The 26243-nt window shown below is 50.4% G+C and overlaps 11 protein-coding genes across 11 annotated transcripts; 5 read left to right on the top strand and 6 right to left on the bottom strand.

The window, feature by feature from the left end:
* Positions 1-1037: 1037 nt before the first annotated feature.
* Positions 1038-2042, bottom strand: AtWU_00877 (putative FHA domain protein SNIP1; the record flags this gene model as incomplete). Its single annotated transcript, XM_035495992.1, has 1 exon — positions 1038-2042. One exon carries the CDS (start codon positions 2040-2042, stop codon positions 1038-1040), a length of 1005 nt encoding a protein of 334 aa, XP_035351885.1.
* A 245-nt stretch (positions 2043-2287) lies between these two features.
* Positions 2288-3214, top strand: AtWU_00878 (Hsp40 co-chaperone Jid1; the record flags this gene model as incomplete). The annotated part of the gene is made up of 1 exon (XM_035495993.1): positions 2288-3214. The coding sequence occupies one exon, from the start codon at positions 2288-2290 to the stop codon at positions 3212-3214; it is 927 nt and encodes a 308-aa protein (XP_035351886.1).
* Positions 3215-6588: 3374 nt separating this feature from the next.
* Positions 6589-7102, bottom strand: AtWU_00879 (uncharacterized protein; the record flags this gene model as incomplete). The annotated part of the gene is made up of 2 exons (XM_035495994.1): positions 6589-7009; positions 7071-7102. 2 exons carry the CDS (start codon positions 7100-7102, stop codon positions 6589-6591), a joined length of 453 nt encoding a protein of 150 aa, XP_035351887.1.
* Positions 7103-7663: 561 nt separating this feature from the next.
* AtWU_00880 (J domain-containing protein 1) lies at positions 7664-9060 on the top strand (the record flags this gene model as incomplete). The annotated part of the gene is made up of 2 exons (XM_035495995.1): positions 7664-7854; positions 7926-9060. The coding sequence occupies 2 exons, from the start codon at positions 7664-7666 to the stop codon at positions 9058-9060; spliced, it is 1326 nt and encodes a 441-aa protein (XP_035351888.1).
* Positions 9061-9555: 495 nt separating this feature from the next.
* AtWU_00881 (AMP-binding enzyme) lies at positions 9556-9996 on the top strand (the record flags this gene model as incomplete). Its single annotated transcript, XM_035495996.1, has 2 exons — positions 9556-9731; positions 9798-9996. The coding sequence occupies 2 exons, from the start codon at positions 9556-9558 to the stop codon at positions 9994-9996; spliced, it is 375 nt and encodes a 124-aa protein (XP_035351889.1).
* Positions 9997-10258: 262 nt separating this feature from the next.
* On the bottom strand, positions 10259-11658 carry AtWU_00882 (acyl-CoA dehydrogenase family protein; the record flags this gene model as incomplete). The annotated part of the gene is made up of 2 exons (XM_035495997.1): positions 10259-11277; positions 11331-11658. 2 exons carry the CDS (start codon positions 11656-11658, stop codon positions 10259-10261), a joined length of 1347 nt encoding a protein of 448 aa, XP_035351890.1.
* Positions 11659-11963: 305 nt separating this feature from the next.
* AtWU_00883 (A4/G1 family peptidase) lies at positions 11964-12803 on the bottom strand (the record flags this gene model as incomplete). Its single annotated transcript, XM_035495998.1, has 1 exon — positions 11964-12803. The coding sequence occupies one exon, from the start codon at positions 12801-12803 to the stop codon at positions 11964-11966; it is 840 nt and encodes a 279-aa protein (XP_035351891.1).
* A 1669-nt stretch (positions 12804-14472) lies between these two features.
* AtWU_00884 (tRNA(Thr) (cytosine(32)-N(3))-methyltransferase) lies at positions 14473-15606 on the bottom strand (the record flags this gene model as incomplete). The annotated part of the gene is made up of 1 exon (XM_035495999.1): positions 14473-15606. One exon carries the CDS (start codon positions 15604-15606, stop codon positions 14473-14475), a length of 1134 nt encoding a protein of 377 aa, XP_035351892.1.
* A 502-nt stretch (positions 15607-16108) lies between these two features.
* On the bottom strand, positions 16109-18205 carry ilv3 (dihydroxy-acid dehydratase ILV3; the record flags this gene model as incomplete). The annotated part of the gene is made up of 4 exons (XM_035496000.1): positions 16109-16157; positions 16252-16570; positions 16646-18051; positions 18132-18205. The coding sequence occupies 4 exons, from the start codon at positions 18203-18205 to the stop codon at positions 16109-16111; spliced, it is 1848 nt and encodes a 615-aa protein (XP_035351893.1).
* Positions 18206-19390: 1185 nt separating this feature from the next.
* On the top strand, positions 19391-24199 carry AtWU_00886 (putative ABC bile acid transporter; the record flags this gene model as incomplete). Its single annotated transcript, XM_035496001.1, has 3 exons — positions 19391-19744; positions 19809-22322; positions 22373-24199. The coding sequence occupies 3 exons, from the start codon at positions 19391-19393 to the stop codon at positions 24197-24199; spliced, it is 4695 nt and encodes a 1564-aa protein (XP_035351894.1).
* Positions 24200-24652: 453 nt separating this feature from the next.
* Positions 24653-25721, top strand: AtWU_00887 (DUF3425 domain-containing protein; the record flags this gene model as incomplete). The annotated part of the gene is made up of 2 exons (XM_035496002.1): positions 24653-24878; positions 24940-25721. The coding sequence occupies 2 exons, from the start codon at positions 24653-24655 to the stop codon at positions 25719-25721; spliced, it is 1008 nt and encodes a 335-aa protein (XP_035351895.1).
* Between the last annotated feature and the right edge of the window lie 522 nt (positions 25722-26243).

Here is a 26243-nt window from a genome sequence, read left to right on the forward strand (position 1 = left end):
GGTCTAGCCCGGCCGGTAGGGAAGTATGCGGAGAAGAGCTGGGGCAAGCAAGTACATGGCCTAGCGACATTTGTATAGGATAGTTAGTTTGCGTTTAAATCTAAGTCACTGTGTATAAAAGTCCATTATGAGCGAACTAATGAGAAGTCCCTGTTGATAGCTGGTGCCACATAGTATACAAGTTGGATCATAGATGAAAAACAGTATCACGCTGGTTATATAAACTGGTCACTACCACTTGTACTCCCTTGGCGAGTGGTCTCAATCTCTACTACAACTACTACTTATACTTACTACTAGTAGTGACTATTCATAACTTACTCAACGGATACCAATAGCCAAGATCATGCCTAGTAGTATGACCACTTATAACTAAAACTAGCCAGTAAATCCTAGTAAGGGCGGAATATCCTTGCTTGTCATGAGGCATTTGCAAATTCTCCTAATATTCTCTCTGTTTGACTTCGCTGTCTATATCTCCCTGACTCCTGAGCATGTCCTTTCCCCAAGGTTATTCGATGGTATCCCAATAAATATACCACAGGAAAGTCCCAGACTGAAAGGCATCGTTCCACAAGCATTGATTTGGGCCTATGGCAATGCGAGCATTTGACGAACAAGCGCGCCGGGGGTATACTTGACGTTTCCGTAGCAGCTGGCTTGCTCCCCATTTAACAGCCGTTGCGTCATCGTTCAGCTGGACATAAGAAGGGCTCCAAGTTGGTGGATGGAGCGAATGCATTGGATGATGAGGACACCTCAAGCGACTCCATAGGAACCAATCAATTAGATGAGAAAGCCTGCTTTCACGAACAGCTTAGAACTTCGTCATATAATTCAGAAAGACTGGAATTGGGTGGCACGAACTGCCAGGGGCTTTAACAAGCACGCCAAACGAAGTGACCGAACGGGATGTATGCCCACGAGTTATGGTTCCGGACACGGGTCTCGAAGCCGATGTTGATGATTTGATGATTCTCCAAGGTACCCATTGCATTAAGAGACCAATACGGAATAATGTCTATCGAGTATCATGCCTATTCAGGCGGAGGTAGCATGAGGACGTATTCCCGGGTACTAAGGCCAAACTTGACAACATCCTTGTCCCGCAGTTCCACGTACCGGCCAGCGGGAATGGCGTCTCCGTTCACTGTAGTGCCATTGGCGCTTTCAAGGTCAATCAGATAAGGCTTGACACGTCCGATCCGATCTCCGAATTCATTCCGCTTCTCGACAAAGCGAAACTGCAGCGCAGCATGCTGTTTAGAGCAACTCGGATGCTCTAGAGGAAAATCCACTACCAATTGTTCTTTCCCAATCAACCAACAACTGCGTATGCCCAATTCCACCATTTCAAGGAGGTCTTGCCCTTTGAACACGTAAAGTCGCCACGGTTCCTTTGCTGGGGGTTTGCGCGCTTCCGGGGGCTCGTGATACTTGAGAACGACAGAGTTACCATTGACATTCACAGTCTTGCTCTCTGCAGCCAATCGCCCAGTTTGACCGAAATTAGGCTTTTCCTTCTCGGGAGGAGGGCCTTCCGACTCTCCAGTCCGAACTACTTCAGACGAGGTATATGCATCCTGCTGCGGAGGTAGGGGCGCTTTTGATCGTACTGGGGCGCGCGAGTCCGGGTCCGGCGAGCGTCTTGTGGGCGAGCGGGATCGCGAGTAATCACGTCGTCTGCGAGAAGACTTCTCCTTTCTGTCGTAAGAATCGCGGTCACGGTGACGACGGTATGAAGACTCTCGGTCGGAAGTATGTCGGCGTCTTCTCCGGTCATCGTCTGAGACATCCTCCTTATCCCTGTGCTCACCGCGCCGACGGTCATAATCTCTTCTGTGGCTTCGTCGGTCGGCGGGGCTGCGGGATGACCTCCGTCGCGAGCTGTCTCTTCGGGAGCTTCGATGAGATTCGCGATGTCCCGAATCGCTGCCACGGTCGTCGTCACGGCGTCGCTGTCGTCGATCGCGGTCAGGAGCTGGTGAGCCGGAGGGGGATCGGTGCCGTCTCCGGCCGTGATCGTCGCGTGAATCAGGCATTTTCTATACAGCGGATTTCTATACAGCGTCGACGGGGATGGAGGTAGTTTTCATGCGGGAAGCTTTGGAGCTTCGGAGACCCGCACGTGATGACCTCATGTAGAGATCCGAACTTCGGAATTAGCGGGATTATTTGTATCGACAACCAGACAATCCCGTCCAAACCCCGGTGCTTTCTACTTTGCCATCGGTCTAAAACATTCCGGAGAGGTCTTACATATCTCTCCATGTGAAACCATGCGGCCATGCTCAAGAAACCCAACATCCTTTGCTGTGGTGGTGGACTGCAGTTACTGAACCACCCATGCCTGTCCTCGCCACCTCGGTCTCGCGCTTTCCCCTCACAGTCTCGCTATTCCGCCAGGCGCTATGCCACCGCTTCTCACAACCCAGAGACGGATCTCTCATGGCCGTCTTCTCCCACTTTCACTCCGTATGAGCTATTCAAACAAGATCGGACCGCACCCTATTCCAAGACCCGCTATTATGAAATGGTCAAAATCTACCATCCGGATCGCCCATGTAGCGGACATCCACTATGCAGAGACCTCACACCCGAAGTGAGACTTCAGCGATACCACATCCTAGTGGCTGCGCATGAAATTCTATCTGACCCTAGTAGACGGGCAGCCTACGATTTCAGTGGCGCGGGGTGGAACCTCCATCCGTATGAGACGCCGATCCCATCCTGGGCTAGAACGGGCTCCAGTAACTACGGTCCAATATACGCGAACGCGACCTGGGAAGACTGGGAAAGGTGGAATAATCGTCACCAGGGAAAACAGCAGACTCTGGTGGACCATCGGACCTTTGCAACATTCGTGATACTTCTGACATTAATGGGCGGAGCGCTCCAGGCATCTTGGATTAGCAAGCTCAGCAGCGGTTACGAAGACCGGCTGTGGGAGCTGAACCAAGAGTCATCCCGCCTTTTGAAAGGGCGTAGGGAGAACACTCAGCATCAAATGCAGTCGGTAGATGCAAGGGTCCAACACTTCCTTATCCGAAGAGACCCGTCCGGGTGTGGTTTGAAGGAGGAAGAACAGCCGGTCTATAAGCAAGTGTTACATTCTCAAAAATGCTCCGACGACTCACCTGCGGAGGTTGTTGGGTCGGAGAGACAGGACGGTAGAGTCTTACAAGATTTAGTCCAGGCGGAAACTAGCAGTTGACATAGATTGCATGCGTAGCTAGTTCGCGGGCGTTGTAAATATGCTAATTACTTCAGTTCAATGGAGGCCTGGAGTTTCCACTTCTGAATCTATGCCCTGGAACATGCATGTATGGCAGTATCTTACCCAGTGAGAAATTATATGTTAGCCGACTGTAGATTCTACAATGCAAACAACAAACTTCCATATTCCTGATCCGACATGCGTGCTGCAGCTGTGCCATGCTTACGAATAGTCCAGAAACAATAGCTAGCAACCTCGAAGCCGTCGAAATCACAACCATGGCATAGCCAAAGGCGTATACACAATAATTCCTCCGAGGTACATATGATTTGAAGTTTCGCATACGTAATTCTTAATCTATAACCCCGATACATACGATAATTTTTTACTCGGGTGTATAATCCTTAGCTAGTAGCAATCATTGCTGCCCCGTATTCTGTGCTACCATGATACAACTCTGACCCCCGTACATAACTAGCTTACGGACAATTATAACATTGTACCATGACGAGCTCTATCATGAATCTCTAAGCCCCTTGCTCTCGAAAATTACCACACTGATTTCTTTGGCTAGGTATCAATGGTATGAGCCTGGTAGTTGGGAATTTGCCTGCGTCTTGAACCTCGAGATTCCGCTGTAGCTGCAAGAATTAGTGTAGTAGCTAGAAGTAAGAGACTCTGATCACGATTGGCTGAGATTGATGGATTTCTCGTTTGTGCTGCCCAAGTGGTGGAGCGCGGTGTGGAAGGAATACAAGGAGAGCCCTTCAGCTGCAGGCATGTCCTGGTAATCGGTATGATTCGATTACATGCACATTCATAGGGTATTAGTAGCGGAGGCAATACAAAGATTTCTACTACTACTGAATAACAAACCTCATCTCACTGAAGAAGAAGCAATTGCCCACTTATACCTCTGAACATACACGTTTACCTATATCCGAGCACAATGAAGCCGCCAGCACCAGCACGCCTTCAACAAGTCCATATTCCCCTCGGTGGAGGAGGATACGAGCCTATTAATTCCACCAACTCTCGAAATGCGGCATACAATTTAGGCCATGAAAGGATCCAGGAGAGCCTGTTGCGATTCTGCTCTGATAAATCATGGAATAATAACTCAAGATCAGTCTTTATGTCTCGGTCTATTCTTATCTCCTCAGAGTACTAGCGCCAATGGAAAGAGCTTAACAATGCTTTAGTCTCTGCTATAACCGATATTATTGAGAGGTGGTGGACGGATTCGGTGTCTAGATTTCCTGAACGTATACCGCTGGAACCTGCAGAGGAGGGCCTTCTTCATGTATATTATTTTCCCTATATAATACTTTGAAAGTAATAAGATTACTAAGTAATACATATCCTAGTGGATTGATAGTCAAGTTCCTGACAAGATTTCTTCATACCGAAAGTGCCGCGGCTCGTGGAGACCGGATTTTCTAATTAAAGAAGACAATGAAGGAACACCTGGTTCTATAGAGAACTTTCGAATCAGTGAAATAAATACTCGTTTTTGCTTCAATGGATTGATGTATACAGCGTCCGGATAACAGGCATTAGAGAAGCAGGAGATTACTGATGGAAGTAATGGCTTGGTCGGTGCAACAAAGCCTGTAAAAGTAGATTATATTAATCATGATCCTGACCATTGAGCGGTATTCTACAGTAGCTAATAATACAACTCGGATAGATGATAGGCAGTATTCTGAGTTTGTTTAATCTTAACTTGCCATTACATCTCCTTAAAGGTGATAAACCTGGTATTGATATCCATATAATTATAGAATTGCTCAGAATATATTTTAGAATCAGCCCTTGCTTCGTGCTGCCAACTAATCTCAGGCTTGTGTCAGATTCTGAAGACAAGAATAGTTATAGACTCTGCTGCGTGGTTAGGGAATCTGAATCTCAAGAAACTAAGCGTTTTTTGTCACTGATCTATCACAACGGAGAGATCCTGGAAGAGATCCATCAAGTCAGTCTTAAGCTGTACCAGTGAGAACTGCGTGCTCTGAGTCCAGAAATGCTCTGTCAAATCAGCCTCAGATGTTTTAATAACATGCGAATGATTCTGCTGGTGCATGACAAGCGGATACTAGGAATTGTTAGACAGAAATTTAACTCACTGGTAGAAAGAAACACCATTACACTCGTACAGGCCAAGACTCTTAACAAAGACATTGCTGATACGCTACTTCCTGGCTCATTAGAGCTTAAATACTTCATTAAGTACTGCAAGAAGACTCCGGGACTGAAAAATGGGTATATCCTGAAACCAGTTCAAAGTGGAAAGGGAGAAGGGATTGTATTTGGCGAAGACCTTGACACTGCGGAATGGGTGTCAAGATTAGAGGACTTGCGCTCCTCTATACTGGGACCTGGAATGTGCATTGTCCAGCGCAGAGTAAATCAAGTTCAGTATAATGTGGTTTTAGAAGTAACGGGCGAAGTGGCTCGATATCTCCTTGTTGGGACATATCATTCAATCCAGGGTGAGTTTCTTAATATTGGAGTGTGGAGGTGTAGTCCGCAGAGAATCTGTGCTATAAGCTATGGAGGAGCGTGGACGTGCTCGGTCATTCACACTAACTGATCTCTTTGTTAATGGAACTGTTTGTTGCCTGTCCAAAGTTAGAAGTCTTATATGTGGTATATGTTTCTGCATGGTTTGTACATTCAATTGGTGATAAATAGGATCAGTGATCCAGACATGGTAGGTATGAAGTCAAATGTCCTATTTAGGCATAGGCAAGAAGCTTTAGGTCTAGGATGTTGAAAATCTGGACATCAGCTTTCAACAACTGAAAGGTTGAGGATTTGCTGAATTACATTAATGACATAATCCACATTGTCTTGGTCTCAAGAAGAATCCCACTGGATGTAAGTTTCCAACCGCAGATGCAGCAGAGCAAGTACAACATACGAGTGTCCGGAGGCTTGCACCGAGGGTAGGACAAAACATGGGGACATACGAACTGGTGCTTAGTTTCAGCTGAGCCTTGTTTCGCCTTAATTTGCATTGTCTGTTATTGGGGCTTCTATATGTAGCCCATGTAGTTCCTGTCTCTCGCCTTAAATGATCAGATAGCTTAGATTAGCAAGCCGCGTGTCTTGTCAATGCTACAACATACAGAGACATTTTGCAAATTAGAACAGTCCAAAGCCTTCTCTTGCTTGTATTTGCTCTTCATTGTCTGTTTTCGCCTTTAGGTGTATGTTGAGTCCGAAGCTGAGCCCAGTCTCATTGAACATGCAGCAAGCAATAAGGAGCATCAAGCCCACTAAACCATTGGGCTGTACAGCTAGTAAGTTGACCTTCAAGCGACGATAGGGGGAGGGCCTTCTGACACACCCGATAAAAACCAGAGATATCACGCGCTGTGCCACATCTGGTAGCTAATGATCTCCGTCATGCAAGCCATCCCAGCCACATCACAGATGTATTGAACACCCTCCGGCACACTGGCATCCTCAAGGTTAGCCTGAAATTTGAGGATGATTCCAGCCACTACCTTTAACAGCTCATGATCGGTCTTCACAAGCACTATGGCCACGGACTGCCCATCACTCACAGTGCATCCCGCGGCTGGTTCTGGGACGTTTGACCCAACAGCACGACGTTCCAAATCCCATTGCATCAGGCCCGATCCGAGACAATGGAGGAGTTCCCTTGGTACACTGACTGTAGCTATGAAGAAGCCCCACCCCGGTACTTTGCTTTGCAGGTCCTTACGGGAAGACTGATGTGGAGGTGGTACTCTCTCCGTAATGAATGTCGGCAGACTGAGTTCCCTGCTATCGACGTCAACTTGCACTGCCCTGCTCCGGCCTGAGTATCGTATTACTGTCCCACCCGAGTTTGTGAAATGTGATACGAAACGCCATGTTGTGGGCGGCTTGACGGCTATGGATGCTGAGGGGTTGTCTAGTATGGTTTGTTTTCGCGAAGATATTGTCACCCTGTTGACTGCGGAGGCGGTGCTGGCGTGGCAGGAGTTGAAGAATTGCTTGCTGGGACAGAAGGTGCAGGCAGAGATGCTGCAGCTTACGTCGGATTGTTTGCCCAGGGGTTCTGTAATTTTGATGGATAATTATAGGTGGCTTCATGCTCGGAGTCATGTCAGGGATCCGGAGCGTCATTTGCGGAGGGTTCGTTGGGATGCGAGACCTTTTCCTACCTCATTAAATGATAGCAGCATAGTTCAGTAGCATATTCCTGTAGCAGTCGAGCAGTTTTCAATTATGGACAAGGCTTGGTGACGAAGATGTAGATCGTATATTCTGCTTGGCTTACGTCGGTAGGCCCTTGAAAGGAAATTAGGTTTTCCTGAGTGGGAAAGAGGTCCAAACGGATCTTGGAAGGCTGCGGGACGGATCTGAACTTCCATATTCTCTTCCTCTTTTACGATCCATTTTCTTATTGACGCACGGGCCATAATCGTCACAATGAGCGCTGAAGAGTTTCTGGCCAATGTTGACGGGGGGATCGTGCCAGTGACCTGTCATGAAGATGTCTTGCGGATCGCATTCATCTATCTGCACGAGGGACTGTGGACCGGGAATGGGGTGTTCGATGTTGTGGAGAAGCTACACTCGCATGGCTTGTCCTTTGGTGAGGGTGATTTACGCTACAATCGGTAAGTAATCTATTTCATACTATGACAATTTCCTCCAGAGCACTGGATCCATGATAACTTGTATATAATAGTTCCCTGGATATATTCTACCTCGCACAGCTAGCAGCAGCAATCTACCGCTATTCCTCCCAACTGGAAGAAGACTTCCCCTCCTTCTCTAATTTCTCTGCTTTCTACACAGCCCACCATGCCCTCCTGCACTCCTCTGCATGGCGCTCCTACTACTCTACCCCATTCATCACCCAGCGCACCACAGCGCGCTTCTACCGCCTGCCCGACCTCCAGGACCTTCCCGACTCCTCCTCCCCACTATGTCAGCCGCGTCAAAGTCCGGCATCATCTATACACATTTTGCAACTCCCTCGCTGGGCCTACACTGTCGCGTGTACACACCGTAGGCAGCCCTTTCTACCATTTGCCACTCTTACTTCATTGGCCCTCAGCACGCTCGAGACAACTATGAGACGCCGGCACACGGCCAATCCCAGCGCACCATCCTATTCGGAATCACATGCGCGCTTCTGGCTTGACTATTTTACTCCTGATACTTCACCACCATCTCGCGTGGCTGGGGTAACCCCCCGGCAAACAGAGGGACCCGACAGGTTTGGGATATTGGTCGCGCAGGGAATGTATGATATACATGGGCTGGAGACAGAGTATCTTGTACAAATATCGGGGGGAGAGGGTCCCGATGGAGATAGCCAGTCGGAGCAGGTGATATGGTGTGGGTGGCCGGATGGAGGAATTGGAGTGCAGGCGTGGTGGAGGGGGTGGGAGGGAGAGGTTGGGAGTGAGGAGGAGGTAGAGTTTCTAGCCGCTGTTGCAGTGGAGGAAACACTTGGATTAGGGCTCCAAGGAATTGATATGAATGAGTTGGACTTGTCAATCCGGTCGCATATCCTACTGGCGGTCATGCATGCTACGGTGAAAGATAGGCAGGAGAGGGAGCGGTTCTTGGGCGAGCTGGAAAGGCGGATGGTGCAGGAGGAATTAATTGACAGGGAGAGGGCAGGGGCGTGGGTCAGAGAAGCCTTGGAGATCATGGAACCGTATGTACGCGAATGGCAGGGCGTGTGGCCTGGGGTAGAGGAGAGAAGAAAGATGCTGCGGCGCATTCTGGTGGAGAATGGGCAGCTGTTTGCACGCTGGAGGGTGTCACCTGCTTCGAAGGAGTTTACTTTTGAAATGGGTTCGAGGGGGTAATGGATTCGGACTGATTGCTTGTTGAGGACTTGAAGAGATTCGGGGTACCTATAGTAAGCAGTTCAGTTCATAATGTTTTAGTAGTAACCAATTCGATTGCAGAGGATACGAATCCCCACGTCGCAGCGTGACACAGCCCCGTACCTGGTTCCCGTATGTCCAATCGCGCGTACTACTTACCTACAGCATATGCAGCCAGCCTTGGGAAGTGAATCTCTATCCCGTCTTCGTCGGTCTTCGGAGGAAAACAGACAGGATTACGCCAATCACTCGATATGAAATGCCACGGTTGGGCGTATACTCCACATTGAAGTTTTTGAGTACTCGTTTGATTCCCAGCTGACTTGTTGTAACCACGTAGTAAGTATCATTTAGTTCTGAACGGCGTTTGTCTATACCCATGGGTGGCTGCAACGTGAGGGTATAACAAACCACCACCTTTCCTTCATTCGTTAGCATTACGAACTTCCTTTGTGAATATTTCATTTCCTCCTCATGAGTACCAAACCATTTTCTCTGGATGAAGTTCTCGCAGTTGCGAAAATCCATCCGCTCTACAACCCTAATATATTATACCCACCCGGGCCTGAGGAAATCCAGGCTATTGTGCAGGCACATTTCACTACTAGTAGCACCCTTAAATCATGGCCCCTGACTACCAAGAAAGACCTGTAAGTCTTACCATCTGTTAAAACCTCTCCTCCGATTGAGTAATATACTCATGACCTTCCTACCAGTTACCGAGTGATCGAGCGATTAACCAAGGACACGAACCCCGAAAATGAATACCGGTGTAGCTCCTACGTCAGTGTCACCGGCGGAGGTTCCGGAGACATGCTCTTGATGTTCTTCACAGATGTGAAAGAAAACCGTCAGCATCGCGCAGCGTTTGGCGAGTTTCTGCGCACCTGGGCAGATTATTGTAAGGACGCTTGATTCTTCGCCACAGACAACAATGGAGATTAGGGTGCTTCGTGCCGCGGTGAGTAAAGATATGATATCTCTTGAGCAATTTGTCTATGAAGTGGAGACATTCTTCTTTGTTTTACCGGATAATCGGCATTTGTTTAAATTGACCTTTGTTGAAGATATAGGTGGGTTTGAGAAGAGCGGTACAGGGAATAAAGTTATGAAGTTTGTGGATAGAAGACACTAGTAGTATATTGAAGACATATTTCCATGATATCCGAGAACCGCCCTAATAACTCCTCGGCAAATGCAACACCTTCTCACTCACATAATTCAAAATCATCTCCCTGCTCACCGGCGCAATCCTAGGCACCAAACACTCCCTCAAATACCTCTCCACATCATACTCCATCGCATACCCCATACCCCCATGGCTCAGCACCGCCCTCTCACACGCCGTGAACGCCGCCTCAGCAGCCAAATACTTCGCACTATTACACGCCACTCCCACCGAATGCAACGGAATCGTCTCATCCTTCTTCGACGCATCATACAGCCTCGCAGCATGATAAGTCGCCAACTTGGCCGCCTCCAACCTCATATACGCATCCGCCAACGGATGCGCAATGCCCTGATTCTGCCCAATTGGCCGTCCAAACACCACCCTCTCCTTCGCATAATCCGCTGCTCGCTCCAGCGCCGCATACCCCAACCCCAATGCCTCACCGGCAAGCAAACACCGCTCCGCGTTCATACCATGCAGAATAATCCGGAATCCATCGTTTTCCTGCCCGATGAGGGTATCCGCAGGTACTTCGTATCCATCAAAGAACACCTCGTTAGCGTCGACAGCCCGTCCGCCCATCTTCTTGATCTTGCGCATGTCCAGACCGGGCTTGGTGCGGTCGATGTCGATGCAGAACATCGATAGACCCTGCGTAGACTTGGTTACTTCTTCCAACGGGGTCGTGCGCGCTAATAGGATCATTTTGCTGGCCACTTGCGCGCAGGTAATCCAGATCTTTTGCCCTGAGACGGAGTAGATGCTACTACCATCTTCGGAGGACTTTTTGGTGGCTAGAGTCTTTAGCTTCAGCGTTTCGAGACCCGTGTTGGGCTCCGTGACGCCGAAGCAGGTACGCCATGTACCGTCGATGATCTTGGGGATGGTTTCTTCTAGTTGCTCGCGCGTGCCGAACCGCGCGAGTGGTTGTGTTGCGTACACGTTGGCGTGGATGGCTTGTGCGCCGGCCATGCCGGCGCCGGATTGCGTGATGGTTTGCATCATCATCGTTGCTTCGGAGATTCCTGGTTGTGATGTTAGTCGTGAAGAGTGGCAAGGGTTGGTGGAATTGGCCTACCTAGACCTGCGCCTCCTAGTTCCTCAGGCAGCGCGATCCCTAACCACCCGTCTCGGGCTAGGGCGGCGTGGAACTCTTTCGGGTCGCGCTCGTTCTGGTCGCATTCTTGCCAGTATGTGTTGGGGAATTTTGCGCAGATGGCGGATACCGCGTCGCGCACTGTTAGTTGCTCTTCGGTGAAGCCTGTTAGTTCCATTAATGGGCGTGCGGCGCTGGTGCTGAAGCCGGAGCGGCGGGAGGGCCGGGCGGGTAGTAGGGAGGAGCCCGGCCGGAGAGCGCCAATCCGGCTGTGTTGAAGGGCGCGACTTAGTTGGTATATACGGGACATGGTGAATTGTGTGTATGGATAGATTCTCGCATTGAAAATGAGTTGGTTTGGGGAAGTGGAAAGTAGATATATATAAGGAAAGCCGAAAAGGCATGCGATCATAGAATGCGGCAAATACCCGAGGGCCATATAGCCTTCTTGGTTCCTCCCAATAGCCGAGCCCGCATGCTGGATGTATCAACCTTAACCTAAGTACTACCGAAATACATCAAGGCGTCTTCAAAATTAACCACAGAAATTATGTCACCGGCCAAAATGGAGAAAAATGATCGAAGAATGAGAAAATGTAATCATATACCGTCACATCAGCTCGTATATGACACGGTGAAGGCCGAGTCACTTTGCACTTCCACGTCCGTCAACACCTGGTCGCCCTGCTTCAGCTCGACAATAGTCGCATCATCTACACCCCATGTAGACCCTCCCCCTTGTGCTTGCACGCCCCAGAAGCTGATTTCACCGAAACCGGCCAGGTCGACCATTGAGTCGCCAGACTGGAAATCCTCCACGATCCAGTCGGCATTCTGGCCGGCAAGTGTGGCTGTCGCAGCTGGGGCTTTGATCGTCTGCGTAGCCTTCTTCCCTGTTGATATGTTCTCAATTGTGGCTACGCCTTGACTTGGCGAGATGGCCTCCACTTTGGCGACAATTGTGTCACCTGTGCTCACATCCAGATCGAAGTCGTATGCATAGTCTGGATACCACTCATACCAGGCATCGTTGTACGTCTGCCCGTTTTCCACGTAGAAGTCGACTCCTGTTTGGAGGATGGCGTTGCTGTATGTGTCGCCATCTATCCCGACCCAGGCCGATCCAGCCTGCGTTCCACTGCCCCCTTGCGCCGTGGGTTCTGGTACGCGAAATGTTGCCGACACGGCAGAATACGTGCCTTGCGGAGGTGGTTTCTCGCGCACTGCGCCCGCCCAATTACTGCTGTATGTAACATGGGTGGTATTTTCATCGGATACGAGGAGTCTGGACTCCTCTTTGGTGGATGTGTCCAGTGGAAGTGGTGCAAGAGGATGCGACTGGCGCTGCAATGACCGCGTACGGAGTCTGCCCTCCAAGCCGGTGCGGGGAGCTGGAACAGCTAGGACACTGCTTGCGAGTGATGCAGTTGTCAAAAGATAGTTTGTGAGCTTCATGATGAATGAGAGCAGAATGAATTGTGAAGAGTGATGTACGGCGCTAGTGGCAGAGGGTATCGATAATATAGAAGGCAGGAGGGGGCGGGTCGTGTCCTGCAAGGTCATAGATGCACGACTTTATTATATCCCTCTGGAAGATCTGCAAGTCGCATGCGGATAGCTCTTACTTTCCTGCTTGTCACTAGATTAGGCAAGTTTCTCGACTAACGCCCCCGATCTCCGCGTGCCCACGGGGACACATAATCCACCGATGGAGTGTGGAGGTGCACGTACGTCACGGACCGAATCATCAAGAGTCTTCAGTGCGTATACAATTGGCCGTCGAACGCAAGATCGAACAAGTTATTTTTATCAAGGTTTTGCCCTGGCACCGATCTGCCTGGGACCGTCCAGATTTCCCAGACTCCAGCCGGAAAGAGTGGGTGCAGTGCGCACGGTTTCCCTGATAGGCGCAAGACACCGAACAGGGCTTTCAGATGCAATAGGTAAGGCAGATGAACGACGGAATAGGACAGGATCGACGACTGCTGAAGCTGCGGTTATGGTGGTTGGATGCGCTGAGGTCTTCAGCAGACCGTATCACCTGCCATAGGGGCGTTGTTGAAGGATATAACATGACCGAATGCCTGATCTCATTGTCAGACATAAACAAACAGATAACTTGTCAGCCATGAAGGCAAGTTAAGACTGAGCTGATCCGAAACATGGGTCGGCAGTAGCTGTCTATGTGGCTTTGTTGCAGATGGGAGGGTGACGAGTGCAGGAATGAGGAATCTCACATACCAATCGACACAAGACCCCTTCCGCTTCTGTGGCATGTCCGCGTGGCCGCTGAAAACATCCGCTCGGGGTTTGTTTGATCCCTTGGTGTTCTGAGTCTCTGAGTATGGCCAGATCTCCCTTGTTTCACTTCAAGGAGCTTTCGACTTGCGGTTCCTGCTCATACCGGACTATGCATGGGTCTCGTTGGGTCAGACATCGCCTTATGGAGTTTTTCTCAGAGATTACAATAAGATACCACACTGAGTCTGTTTCTTAAGACTATGAGGGGGCAAGCATAATGCTCACCTACGTACCATGAGCTGTCGGGAATGTCGATAGGGTCATTCTACTTGAGCTTGTGATACTTAGGGTAGAACAAGGCTCCCGACATCCGCCCAATGAATGAGACGGGAAATTAATGCGATCAATTGATCCATGTGAAAGTCGCCCCAAGAATGTAACCAAATGAGTTCTAGTCTAGTCTATCTATCGTCATGGGTATCATCAGATCCTCCATCGAGGATCAGAAACTCATTTTTGCGTTCATTGAGAAAGTGAGCACTGGCGCCGAATGACAGTCATATCTTTCACGAAAAGTCGATTAGAATATCAACTAGATGCCGCAACGAACTGGTTGTGCGCGTGACCAACTGCCCTAAGCCTCCGTTCCATGTGATTTTCGAGAGTTCGTTCGAGCGTCGAATGGGTTTGAAGCATCTTCCAAACGAAAGGAAGTCTCCGAATCCTCATGTAATAGATGTGTGACATGGAAAGAAGCTGGCTGTTTGCATGTGGTCTAGACAACAGTAGCTTGTTCATGCCGACGCCACTATGAGTGATCATCCTTCAATTTCCACCACGCCCCAGAGCCATGGCCAAGCTTTTGGGGAAGAATCAAAGGAAATCACGATTCGTTATTCGAAGCATCGACGGCGGGAGTGGTATCGCGCTTGAGGAAGTGGCCCTGAATCCAGCAGCGGTACATCTTCAGCTTGCGCTGACGGTTAACGATCAACCGGTAATCGACACCTAGCTTCTCGATGTCAAAGACACCCTTGATGCCAGTAAGGCTCTGTTCATCCTTGGCCTCGGTTTCCTCTCCTGTCGCAAGTGCCGTGTGCAAGCCCTTCTCCGGAGTCCATTGGCCCCACATCTTCTCAAGCTCGTCGCGATCAAAGAAGTACACCCGCGTTCCATCACCACGAACGTAGAAGTTCTCGCCCATGTATCGGTTCTTCTTGAAGCGAACCTGTGCCAAGTCGCCCCGTCCGTAATCGCGGAACAGAACATGTCCGCCGGGTTTCAAGACGCGGTACACATTACGAATAGCCTGGTTCCACTGCTCTGGGGCCAAGGCAGAAAAGATAAAGATGAGAACGACGACATCGACCGACTCCTCAGTAAGGCCAGGAGGAAGTCCATTGCTGTTCTCATCCGGCTCCGCCGTGACATCCCACACATCAGCTGTCATATGCTTAGTGTTGTAGTGTGGGCTCTCGCGCATGACCTTGACAGCGGTCTTGGAGAAATCACAAGCATGGACCATGAGCTCCTCGTTCTCGTTGTTTTCCAACAATGGGAAGGCAGTATTTCCGGCACCTGCACCGACCTCCAGCACCACCTTCTTTCCCGCTGTAGACTGAGTCACATCCGCAAGGACAGGGAACTCCTGGCGGAGCCATTTTCGGTTCTTGAAGAAGTTGGCTGTATTGTTCTTGTAGAAAAGGTTCCACCACTTGGCAGGGTCGGCATTGAAACGGTTTCTGTCGAAATCCGAAACCGGGGTTTCGCGCTGCTTCGAATATTGGACTTCTGCGAACGCTTTGAACTCGTCGTCGGGCTCGACATGGTCCCAGGCGTTGAACTCGAAGACATCGTCTCCTTCTTCGAGGTACCGGGAGCCGAACTGGAAGGGATCACTCCGCTTTTGATTGTTGGAGGGGTCGTGGGAGCGGTGCGGGGCAATCTGAGGCGGCGTAACTAGTTGGAGAACAGTCGCGATATCATCGCTCGAAGATGCGATCGGAGCAGGAGCCATTATTAAGATATACTCCAGCAGGGGCCTGGAAAGATGTGAGTCCGACGAAGTAAGGTTTGAGCCAAGTAGGAACGAGACGCCCCTCGATAGATGGTAGAAGCCGATAAGAAAAATTTACAAACTTTGCAAACACTAAGCGACAGTCATGTGACGTATGGCCCACGTGCATCCAGATGCGAGCCGTGGAACGGATATGGGGTGCGGAGTAAACAACCTCGCTTCCAGGTAGAATAAATGAATTCTTAACAATATTATTTGCTGTATTTGATCTTCTGTAAATACACGAGACCATATAGTGAGGTCATAACAAGCAGCACTTTTGGTTCGTTTCAATTCGCCTATACAAAACAGTAGCCACGTGCGGTCCCAGACTCAAAACGACCCAAAATCATCCCAGATAGAGTAGCTGAAAAAGGAAAAAGAGATTGATATAAGACACAAGTTACTTTCGAAGAAATATATGGACGCAAAGAAGGACATATAATCATATATGCCATCCCGATTACTCGAGAGAGTCGGTGATACAGCCGTGGCTGGCATCCTTGACGGTTCTATTGGGTAACGTTAGCAGCGCGTCCAGACATGAGCCATAGATATGCATCGTATAGATATATGTGATGCCAGTTAAAAGCGTGTGATACGTACCTAGCGTACTTGCCGAGAGTACCTCTGAGGGTCAGGCCGGTGGGAGGGAGCTTGCCAGCAGCCTTGTCGGCTTCCCACTCCTTTCTTCTTTGCGCGAGGACGGTCTCCTCAACATCAAGATCCAGAACACGCTTCACGGCATCAATAGTGATAACATCACCATCCTTGACCAGACCAATGGGGCCACCGACGGCGGCTTCAGGAACAATGTGTCCGATCAAGAAACCGTGAGAACCACCGGAGAAACGGCCATCGGTGATCAGGGCGCAGGACTGTCCGAGGCCGGCACCCATCAGGGCGGAAGAGGGCTTCAGCATTTCTACTCGTCGCAATTCGTTAGCTTTACTGGTACACGTGCGCAGTGGAAAGGAGAGCATTTGCTGTAGCAACTTACCGGGCATGCCAGGTCCTCCCTTAGGACCAGTGTAGCGGATGACAACGACGGTCTTCTCCTCCTTCTTGATCTCGTTGCGCTCGAGAGCAGCAATGAAATCATCCTCATCATCAAAGACGCGAGCCTTTCCAGTGAAGACGGTTCCTTCCTTACCAGTGATCTTGCCGACACTGCCACCAGGGGCCAAAGAACCCCTCAAGATCTGGATGTGGCCAGTTTCCTTGATGGGGTTGGACAGGGGGCGGATGATCTTCTGATCCTCAGGGAAGTCCGGCACATTCTCCAAGTTCTTAGCCAGGGTCTGACCGGTGACAGTCATGCCAGAGCCATCGATGAGACCTTCCTTCAACAAGAACTTGAGCAGAGAGGGAGTACCACCGATCTTGTGCAGGTCAGCCATGACGTACTTGCCGGAAGGCTTGAGGTCCGCCAAGAAAGGAATGCGATCCGAAACGGACTGGAAGTCCTCAATATCCAGCTTGATACCAACAGAGTCCGCAATGGCAATCAAGTGAAGAACGGCGTTGGTGGAGCCACCGGTGATGTTGACCAAAACCATGGCGTTCTCGAAAGCCTGGCGAGTCAGAATATCCGAAGGACGAATGTCCTCCTTGAGCAGAGTCTTGATGGCCTCACCAGCCGCAAGACATTCAAGGTACTTAGCGTCAGACTCGGCAGGGTTGGAAGAGGATCCAGGAAGGGTCATGCCCATGACTTCGATAGCAGTGGCCATGGTGTTGGCAGTGTACATACCACCGCAGGCACCACCTCCAGGGCAGGCGTTGCGGATAATGTCAAATCTCTGGGGCTCGGTGATTTCCTTGCTGATGAACTGACCATAGGCCTGGAAGGCGGACACGATATCAATGTCGGCGTTACCCTGCATGGAGGCGCAACCAGGCTTGATGGTACCACCGTAGACCATCAAACTGGGGCGGTTCACACGTCCCATCGCCATCAACACACCAGGCATGTTCTTGTCACAGCCGGGAATGCTGATGTTAGCGTCATACCATTGACCACCCATAACGGTCTCGATAGAATCGGCGATCAGATCACGACTCTGGAGAGAGAAGCGCATTCCCTTGGTACCCATACTGATAGCATCACTGACACCGACAGTGTTGAACTGGAATCCGACCAAACCAGCCTTCTGGACACCCTCGCGGACACGGTTGTTGAGATCGAGCAGATGCATGTTGCAGGGGTTTCCATTGTACCAGACAGACGAGATACCGACTTGAGCCTTGTTCATGTCCGCCTCAGTGAGGCCAGCGGCATACAGCATGGCCTGGGAAGCACCCTGGGAGATGGGCTGGGTAATGTGGCGGGAGACCTTGTTGAGGCCAGTAAACTCGTCATCGTTACCGTTCTGTTGCTTCGGCAGAGTGGTGGACAGAGGGCGACTGAGTGAATGAAAATGATATCAGCCCGTATTTTGAAGCAATTGGAGGACACAAGTCATGTTCTAGGCCGTTATCCATACCTGTTCAGCAAAGAGCGCTTGGCGATGCTCCGGAGAGCGGAGGGCATACGCCCCCGGGTTTGGGAAAGAAGCATTGCCGTCCTGGTGCGCGTGGATCGCGGGACAGTGTGACAGAGAAGGGTGCAGCAGCGGGGTGAATGCGTTCAAACAGACACAGAGACCTTCAAAACCCTTGACCACAACAAGGGGAAGAGATTAAGTAGAGCCGACCGAGGAAAGTGACTCCAAGTAGCAAAAATGGGCCGGGGTCCTCCGCAGCGAAGTCGGGGCCGGAGTTGGACAGCGACTCCGCGCCGCCCAATGTACGGCCATGGATTGTCAGCAAATCAGCATCTCGGCCCCGCTGAATAATAGCGGGTTCTCCCCGTGACTTGCTGACCTCCAAAGAGCTACCCTAAGCTAGACTAGCGCGGTCGCTTTCTGGTTTTGCCGATCCCGAAGCTGCACTACTGTTTGCCCCGGGTGCCATAGTTTACTGCTCATCATTACCGCTTATCTCACCGCTATAAGCGGCAGAACCTCGTCGACCTCGATGAGAAAATTGCGGGGAATAGACGGACATAGGCGGATATAATTTTCAACAACCCCCGGAACAATGAGTCTGAATCTGTGTAAATATTTACCGCCCTATTGACCGCCCGTAATGGCGGCAGAATCTCATGCCATCTTGTAAGCCAATGCGGCCACTCCGCCAAGTACCTCGTGCACCTTACCGAATTGGGCGGTTCATCTATACAGAGCTGATTGTTTGTGCTTAACCTTCAACACAGCGGCCTTTATCGAGGTATTCCCGTCCTTACGTTTACGTTTCTTGTCTATGCAAAGGTCACACCAAAGCTTTTCGCAATCATGCGATATCGGTCAGAGAATGACGGACCAATCCTCACTGTGGTCAGATGGATGGGTGGACTGTTACACTGTACACCGGGATACTACTGACTACTGCAATTAAATCCGTATCGTTGCCGCAATAATGCCACACCAGCCTGTGGAGAACACAGTCATTAGGCTTACTATAAGTAGGGGCTGCCTTTCTGTGTCTTTATTCACCCGTGGTGTTGGTACGCGATCGTGGCCGCTCCCCCTTGATGCAAGGCACGCAATAAGAATGCAGGTGGAATGCAAGCTCTACAGCTACGCGTGGGAGCAAAACACCTCTCAAAATCACCGTTCAATTAGATCTCTAACATTTTCAACTAATCTCGACACTATCAACCCCCCAGCCTACAGCAACGAATGTGGTTCTGCCTCCATGTAGGATGGCATCAAACCAGGGCATGGCGTCTATTGCTATAGGCGCTCTAGGCATTCTACTCATTTCAAGCTGTACTGTTCCTGCACTACTCTGCATAATCCGGCGATTCTTGCATGTCAAAGAAAGACCCCCGATTCAACTGCCCGGAGCACATGTTTTCGACAGACCTGGCTATGAGGATAAGGACGGGGAGGCCAGTGATGAGGCGTTGAAGGGTTTTTCAGATCTTTGGCAGAGACTAGGAATAGCCATTCTATCATTCACTGGGCTTGGGATATCGCTGGCACAAGCCATCCTGTCCATAACAAAGGGCCAACATGTCTTGGTTGTTCCCTTTTGCCTGCAGATGGGGAGCTGGGTGAGTCCGACAGCTTAATGTTTGTTATGACTCGAACTAACTCTAACGGAAAACCCGAATATAGGGAGTTCTATCCGTACAAACGATTGGCTTCTTCATTGAGCCGGCACCTACCAAGCGGTACGTGCTAGGAGTATATGGATTCGGGGCTAGCTTACTCGCCGCCATAACCCCCTGCTTAGAGATTGGCTTGGTCTGGAATACTGGGTATCGCCTAGATGCCGTGTCGGTGGGATTAGTGATAAGTCAATTTGGAATATCCTTGTTTCGGGCTACACTCTGTCTTCTACTTCCCCGCCGCCCGAACGTGTACCATGATGGCCAGATTGTCGACCGAGAGCGTACTGTGAGTGCTATGGAACGGTTCACATTCAGCTGGGTCAACGATCTCTTGGACCATGCGGTCGCCAATGAAGGCCTCGAGATCGATGATCTCCCCAAGATGCCGTTTGATACACGCTCGGAGACTCTTCATGCACATCTTGATCGTACGCGTGGTTCGCGGGCACTCTGGCGGTCCCTCGTGGTGGCGCACCAAAAGTCACTCATCCTTCAGTCATCACTTAGCATGATTATCTGTGTGTTAAGTTTCGGCCCACAAGCAGCGATGTACGGAATATTGAAATCGCTCGAGAACCGCTATTCCAACCCTGACGAGAGCCCAAAGGACGTTAATGAGGCATGGGCCTGGGTGTTTGGGCTGGGAACCGTACTCATCATCTCGTCCAGCATCGAATCGTGGCTTTGGTGGATCATATATGCAAAGCTTTGGATCCCGATTTACGAAGGACTTTCAGCACTCGTGTTCGCCAAGTCAATGAGGTGTAAGGATGTCAAGCAGCTTGTATCGTTAGAGGAAAAGGAAGGGGATGACCACGATGCAGACGAACCGCAACAGGATGTCGTCAGCCAAAGCCCTATCAATCTTGCCTCGGTGGACTCCAAACGGATTGCAGATTTCGTCATGTTCAACTACTTGATTCCCTCATCTGTCATCCGACTGCTCATAGGAGGTGTCTTCTTAGTCAATCTCATAGGATGGCCGAGTTTGTTGGCCGGTGTCGCAACTGCTCTTCTTGTGGCCCCTATGAACGCCTATTTGACGAAGAACTACTCCACGGCACAAGAAGAATACATGAAGGCAAGCGATAAACGAATGGGAGCTGTAGGAGAGGTTCTTCATGGGGTCCGCCAAATCAAATTTGCAGCATTGGAGCAGCAATGGCAGGATCGCATTAGCGAGAAGCGCCGCGTTGAATTAGGGCTCCTCTGGCAAACCTCACTGTATACTATTGGCATGGTGTCGGTGTGGATTATGGGACCTCTAATGCTGTCTGCCGTCTCATTGACAGTATATACTCTAACTCGTGGCGAGCTTTCTGCTTCCGTTGCGTTTACGACTCTTTCCATATTCGGCTCCTTAGAATCAGCCATGGCAAGCTTGCCTGATTTACTTTCGAAGGGAATGGAGGCCAAGATTAGCGCGGATCGCATCGAACAATATCTGGACTCGTCCGAAAAGTCCCCCCATACCTCTGCTGTCGACAAGATTTCCTTCCACAATGCGACCATCGCCTGGCCTGGCGAAGAAGGGGCAGAGTTCGACCAGCGCTTTCTGCTCCGAGACCTCACCTTGCAATTCCCTCCCAAGGGTCTCAGTGTAATATCCGGAAAGACTGGCTCTGGGAAAAGCCTACTTCTAGCCTCAATCTTAGGGGAGTGTGATGTCTTATCTGGGACCGTGGCAGTACCCCATGCTCCCTCCATAAGCAGGAGATATGATCAGCGAGCCACTCGCCACAACTGGATTATTGACTCGGCCATCGCATATGTTGCTCAGAACCCGTGGTTGGAGAACGCCACCATAAAGGACAATATCCTTTTTGGTCTTCCGTACGATCGCTATCGTTACCGCAAAGTCATTCACGCCGCAGGGTTGAAAAAAGACATCGCAATGTTTCCAGATGCCGATCGGACGGATATTGGTGCAAACGGAATCAATTTGAGTGGTGGTCAGCGCTGGCGCATTTCATTTGCGCGTGCTCTGTATTCCCGTGCCGGAATTCTAGTTATGGATGATATATTTAGTGCGCTTGACGCTGAGACTGGGCGCCACGTGTATGAGCATGCCCTTATCGGCAAGCTAGGCCATGGCAGGACCAGGATCCTGGTCACGCATCATCTTGGCTTGTGTCTGTCTCGGACTGACTACTGTGTTATCCTATCGGACGGTCTTACGATTCATGCTGGGACAGTAGATGAATTGGCAGCCACTCAGAATTTGATAGACTTGTTGGGCGAATCTGCCAAGTCATCAAATGGTCGCAATGCTGATGTGGTAGACGACGAACCTGTGACACCGATAACACCGATGAAGCGCGTATCTACCGAGTCAGGCTTCTCAGTAGCAACAAGTGTCGCCGAGCCTCCAAGGAAGTTCACGGAAGACGAGAGGCGCGAGAAAGGAGCCGTGTCCCTGCAAGTGTACACAACATACATGACCAAGGGGAAATGCCTACGCTGGTGGATGATAACGTTTTTGGCTTATGTCGCATTTATGGCGCTTTTAGTCGGAAGAGTAAGTGTCCATATCCTTCCAGTTACGGACCACAATTGACCATTTATTAGTCTTGGTGGATAAGTGTTTGGACAGACTCGTCCACATCCTCATCCCAACCGACCCATCCGAACGGTGCCATCCAATCTCAAACAATGGATGTCAACAGACGTTTTGTCGACAAGGACTCCATGTTCTATCTCAGCATATATGTATGCTTTTCCGTAGCCGCATGTATCATTGGAACTCTGAGGACTTTGGCCCTTGCCCTTGCGTCTCTGGAGTCTTCCCAGCGACTCTTTGATGACCTATTGGCAGCTGTATTGCGCTCACCGCTGCGGTGGCTAGATACGGTGCCCCTCGGCCGGATCCTCAATCGATTCACATCTGACATGTACATTCTTGACTGGAGGCTCGGTTATGACATTGGACACTTCGTGTTCAAAGCTCTGGAGCTAACTAGTATACTAGCAGCAGGAGTGTTGGTATCCCCGATACTGCTGGTGCTCGCCTGTATCCTCCTGGTCCTGTGCTTTAGACTCTCCAAGATTTACCTCACAGGAATGCGTCAGATTAAACGACTCGAAAGTACCGCTAAAAGTCCTGTCCTGGAACGATTTGGGTCCAGTCTCTCCGGTCTGACCACGATTCGAGCTTTCAACAAAGCAGAGATCTACATGAAAGATATGTACGATCGCATCGATCGTCACGCTCAGGCAGCGTGGTACCTCTGGCTTTTAGACCGATGGCTATCATTTCGGATGAGTATTGCGGGAGCCGTGCTGGCCGGGATGACAGCAGCTCTGGTAGTGTACGTTCCCAGCATCTCTCCGGCACTGGCAGGTTTCGCCATGACATTTGCGCTACAATACAATTATGCCGTGTCGATGGGCCTGCGCTTCTATGCAAATGTGGAAACAGACATGAACGCTACTGAGCGGGTGTTGGAGTACTGCAACATTGAGCTCGAGGAGCAAGGGGGGCATAACCCGCCAGCGGCATGGCCCACGCGTGGAAAGGTGGAAGTTGAGGATCTGGTTGTGGGCTACGCCCCAGACCTGCCTCCTGTGATTGACGGACTAAGCTTCACTATGGAGAATAACCAGCGAGTGGGCGTTGTTGGACGTACCGGGGCCGGAAAATCATCGCTAACTCTGGCATTGTTCCGCTTCCTCGAGGCCCGACAAGGGCGCATACTCGTTGATGGGCTGGATATCTCGCAAATCAAGCTCGAAGCTTTACGCAGTCGTCTTGCCATCATTCCACAAGACCCAGTGCTCTTTTCGGGAACGCTGCGGTCCAATCTGGATCCATTCAACGAGTATAGTGATGTGGAACTCTACAACGCTCTAGAACGCGTACATCTGGTCTCGTTCGAGGATACACTGACCCTGGCGTCGCATTCGAGTAGCGAGCCACTGAGCGACAGCGGTACATTGCCGTCATCCGCGAACTCGAGTACGGAGCCGGTGAAAACAAGCAACTTTTTCGCGTCGCTGTCATCAGTCATCTCTCAGGGAGGACTCAATCTCTCCCAAGGCCAACGGCAACTACTTTGCCTAGCGCGGGCCATAGTCTCCCAACCGAAGATCATGATCCTGGATGAAGCCACCTCCGCAGTGGATATGGAGACGGAAACTTTGATTCAGCGTTCCATTCGGGAAGAGTTTGGACGCAACGCTACCTCGCTCCTTGTCATTGCGCACCGCCTCAGCACGGTTGCGGATTTTGATCGAATCCTCGTGATGGATGCCGGAAAGGCCGTGGAGTTTGGCACACCGCAGGAGTTGCTCGACATTGAGGGAGGTGTGTTTCGAAATCTGGTAGAGAACAGTGGAGAGCGAGCACATCTGGAGCGAGTCATCAAGGGAGAAGAGACAGGGTCTCGAAGCCCTTAGCTTTGTTTTGTTCAGTATAATTAGCGTTTGGGTGGCTTGTTTGTATTCTAATCGATATGTACAGTATGGGTATCTTCTATTGCCTGCTGGAGATACCTCCTCCACAACCACTTTCTAATTGGGTCATTAGCGACACAGAATGAATGTACTACTTACCAACTTATACAAGATGTTCTCCTAACGCGTAACGTATCATTGGTATTTACAGAACCATACCAGATGTAAGATGAGCAACCACTACTACCCTTCGGGTTAGTCTCCTCGAAACCCATTCGAAACAGTCGCAGCGCTGGACTTTAAAAGCACCGGCGGACCTGCTCTTTTCATGGAATCTCGACTTGCCTTTCCTACTCCGTTATAGCGGCTTTCCCTCTCCGATCATCTCCCCCCATCGTCACTATCATCATCTCTCGCCTCTCAGTACAGGGATCCATTCAATTCATACACACTCACATGGGATCGGACTTGCTACGGTCGCCGACTAGTCAAGACATCAGCACGGAGAAAGCCACGCGGTCTTCCTCATCACCGCCACTCCCCGTGGTGACCCCCGCTGCTGCTGCTGCTGCTGCTGCTTCTACCGCCGCCGCTCAAGTGGACCCTGAAGATGACTGGGCTGGTCTCTGCGACCGCCAGGAACGTCGACGACGACAGAACCGGCTGAACCAGCGAGCATACCGTGAGATACATCCACTACACACCCATCCACGATCAATCCCGACTAATCCCGATAACCGCAGGGAAACGAAAACAAGCCGAACGCAACAGCAACAACAATGCCCTGGTCACACGGTCATCCTCCTCACAACCACACCCACCATCAGCATTAGACCCCAACACCAAGCATGAGCAAACCAGCCCCCCATCATCATCATCATCCTCCTCCACTCCATCCTCCTCCCACACCCTCATCACCCGCCGCACCCTGACCAGGGAAGCCTCCAGACCGGAAAACATCCGGCGAATATTCGAGCACTTCGCACGGGTCGCCTACGAGAGCTACTTCCGGGGCTCCCCGTCCGCGGACCACCTCCTCACGCTCAGCAAACTAAACGTCTTCCGCGCCTTCATGACCAACATGACGATCCTCGGGTTGGGCAATTGCACCACCTGGTGTGACGACGACGATGCCCTCTCCCTCTTCAACACCCTCCCGCCAGAGGCAATCCAGGAAAAGCGACTACCTGTGAGTCTCCGTCCGACGAAGATCCAAATGCAGGTGCCGCATCACCCGTGGTTGGATTTCTTCCCGTTACCGCGCCTCCGGGATAATCTGTGTCTCATGATTGATCGGTTCGATGATGATGAGCTTTGTCATGATGTTATGGGGTTCTGGGATAATGCGTCCGATACGTGTAGTTTGTTGGTGTGGGGGGAGCCGTCGGATCCGGCGAATTGGGAGGTCACGGAGCAGTTTTTGAGAAAGTGGCCGTGGGTGTTGAGGGGGTGTCCTGAGTTGTTGAAGAGTACGAATCGCTGGAGGCAGAAGAGGGGTGAGAAGATGATTATTAGGTATTTGTAGGGTGCAGCCATGGCTATGTGTGTAAAGTGTTGATAGTGATGATGTGATGAGTGTAAGTAGATTGAATATAATGGGTTATGATCTTCCCTTCCCTTTCAATACTGTCCAACTGTGAGTCAGTACATACGCATCAGTGTAGTGATGATCTTAAACTAGTCTAGTATTCCCCTAAAGCAATTAGTGTAGCACAACATATAGTATATAGATACATACGTAGTATGCACACACATACATATAATAAGCATAGGCATAAGCATAAATATAAAAATAAGCACTCAATCTAGCAACAACAACAACAACAACGCATACTTACATCATCACTAGCACCCTGAAACACTCACTCTACACCACCAAGTCCTATACGAGCTCCCCCCTCCGGAGAACCAAGGCGCAAGACAGACGCTAATGCACCCTGCTGACACGCTTAATTACTGATTCCCTGGATCGTGGAGAATCATTGTCCAATCAGAAGATGCAGATTGACTGATCTGCTTGGCAAGGCGGTACATTTGTCAGCGTTGA

Source organism: Aspergillus tubingensis (genome assembly GCF_013340325.1).
Source record: "Aspergillus tubingensis WU-2223L DNA, scaffold_2, whole genome shotgun sequence".
NCBI classification, from domain to species: domain Eukaryota; kingdom Fungi; phylum Ascomycota; class Eurotiomycetes; order Eurotiales; family Aspergillaceae; genus Aspergillus; species Aspergillus tubingensis.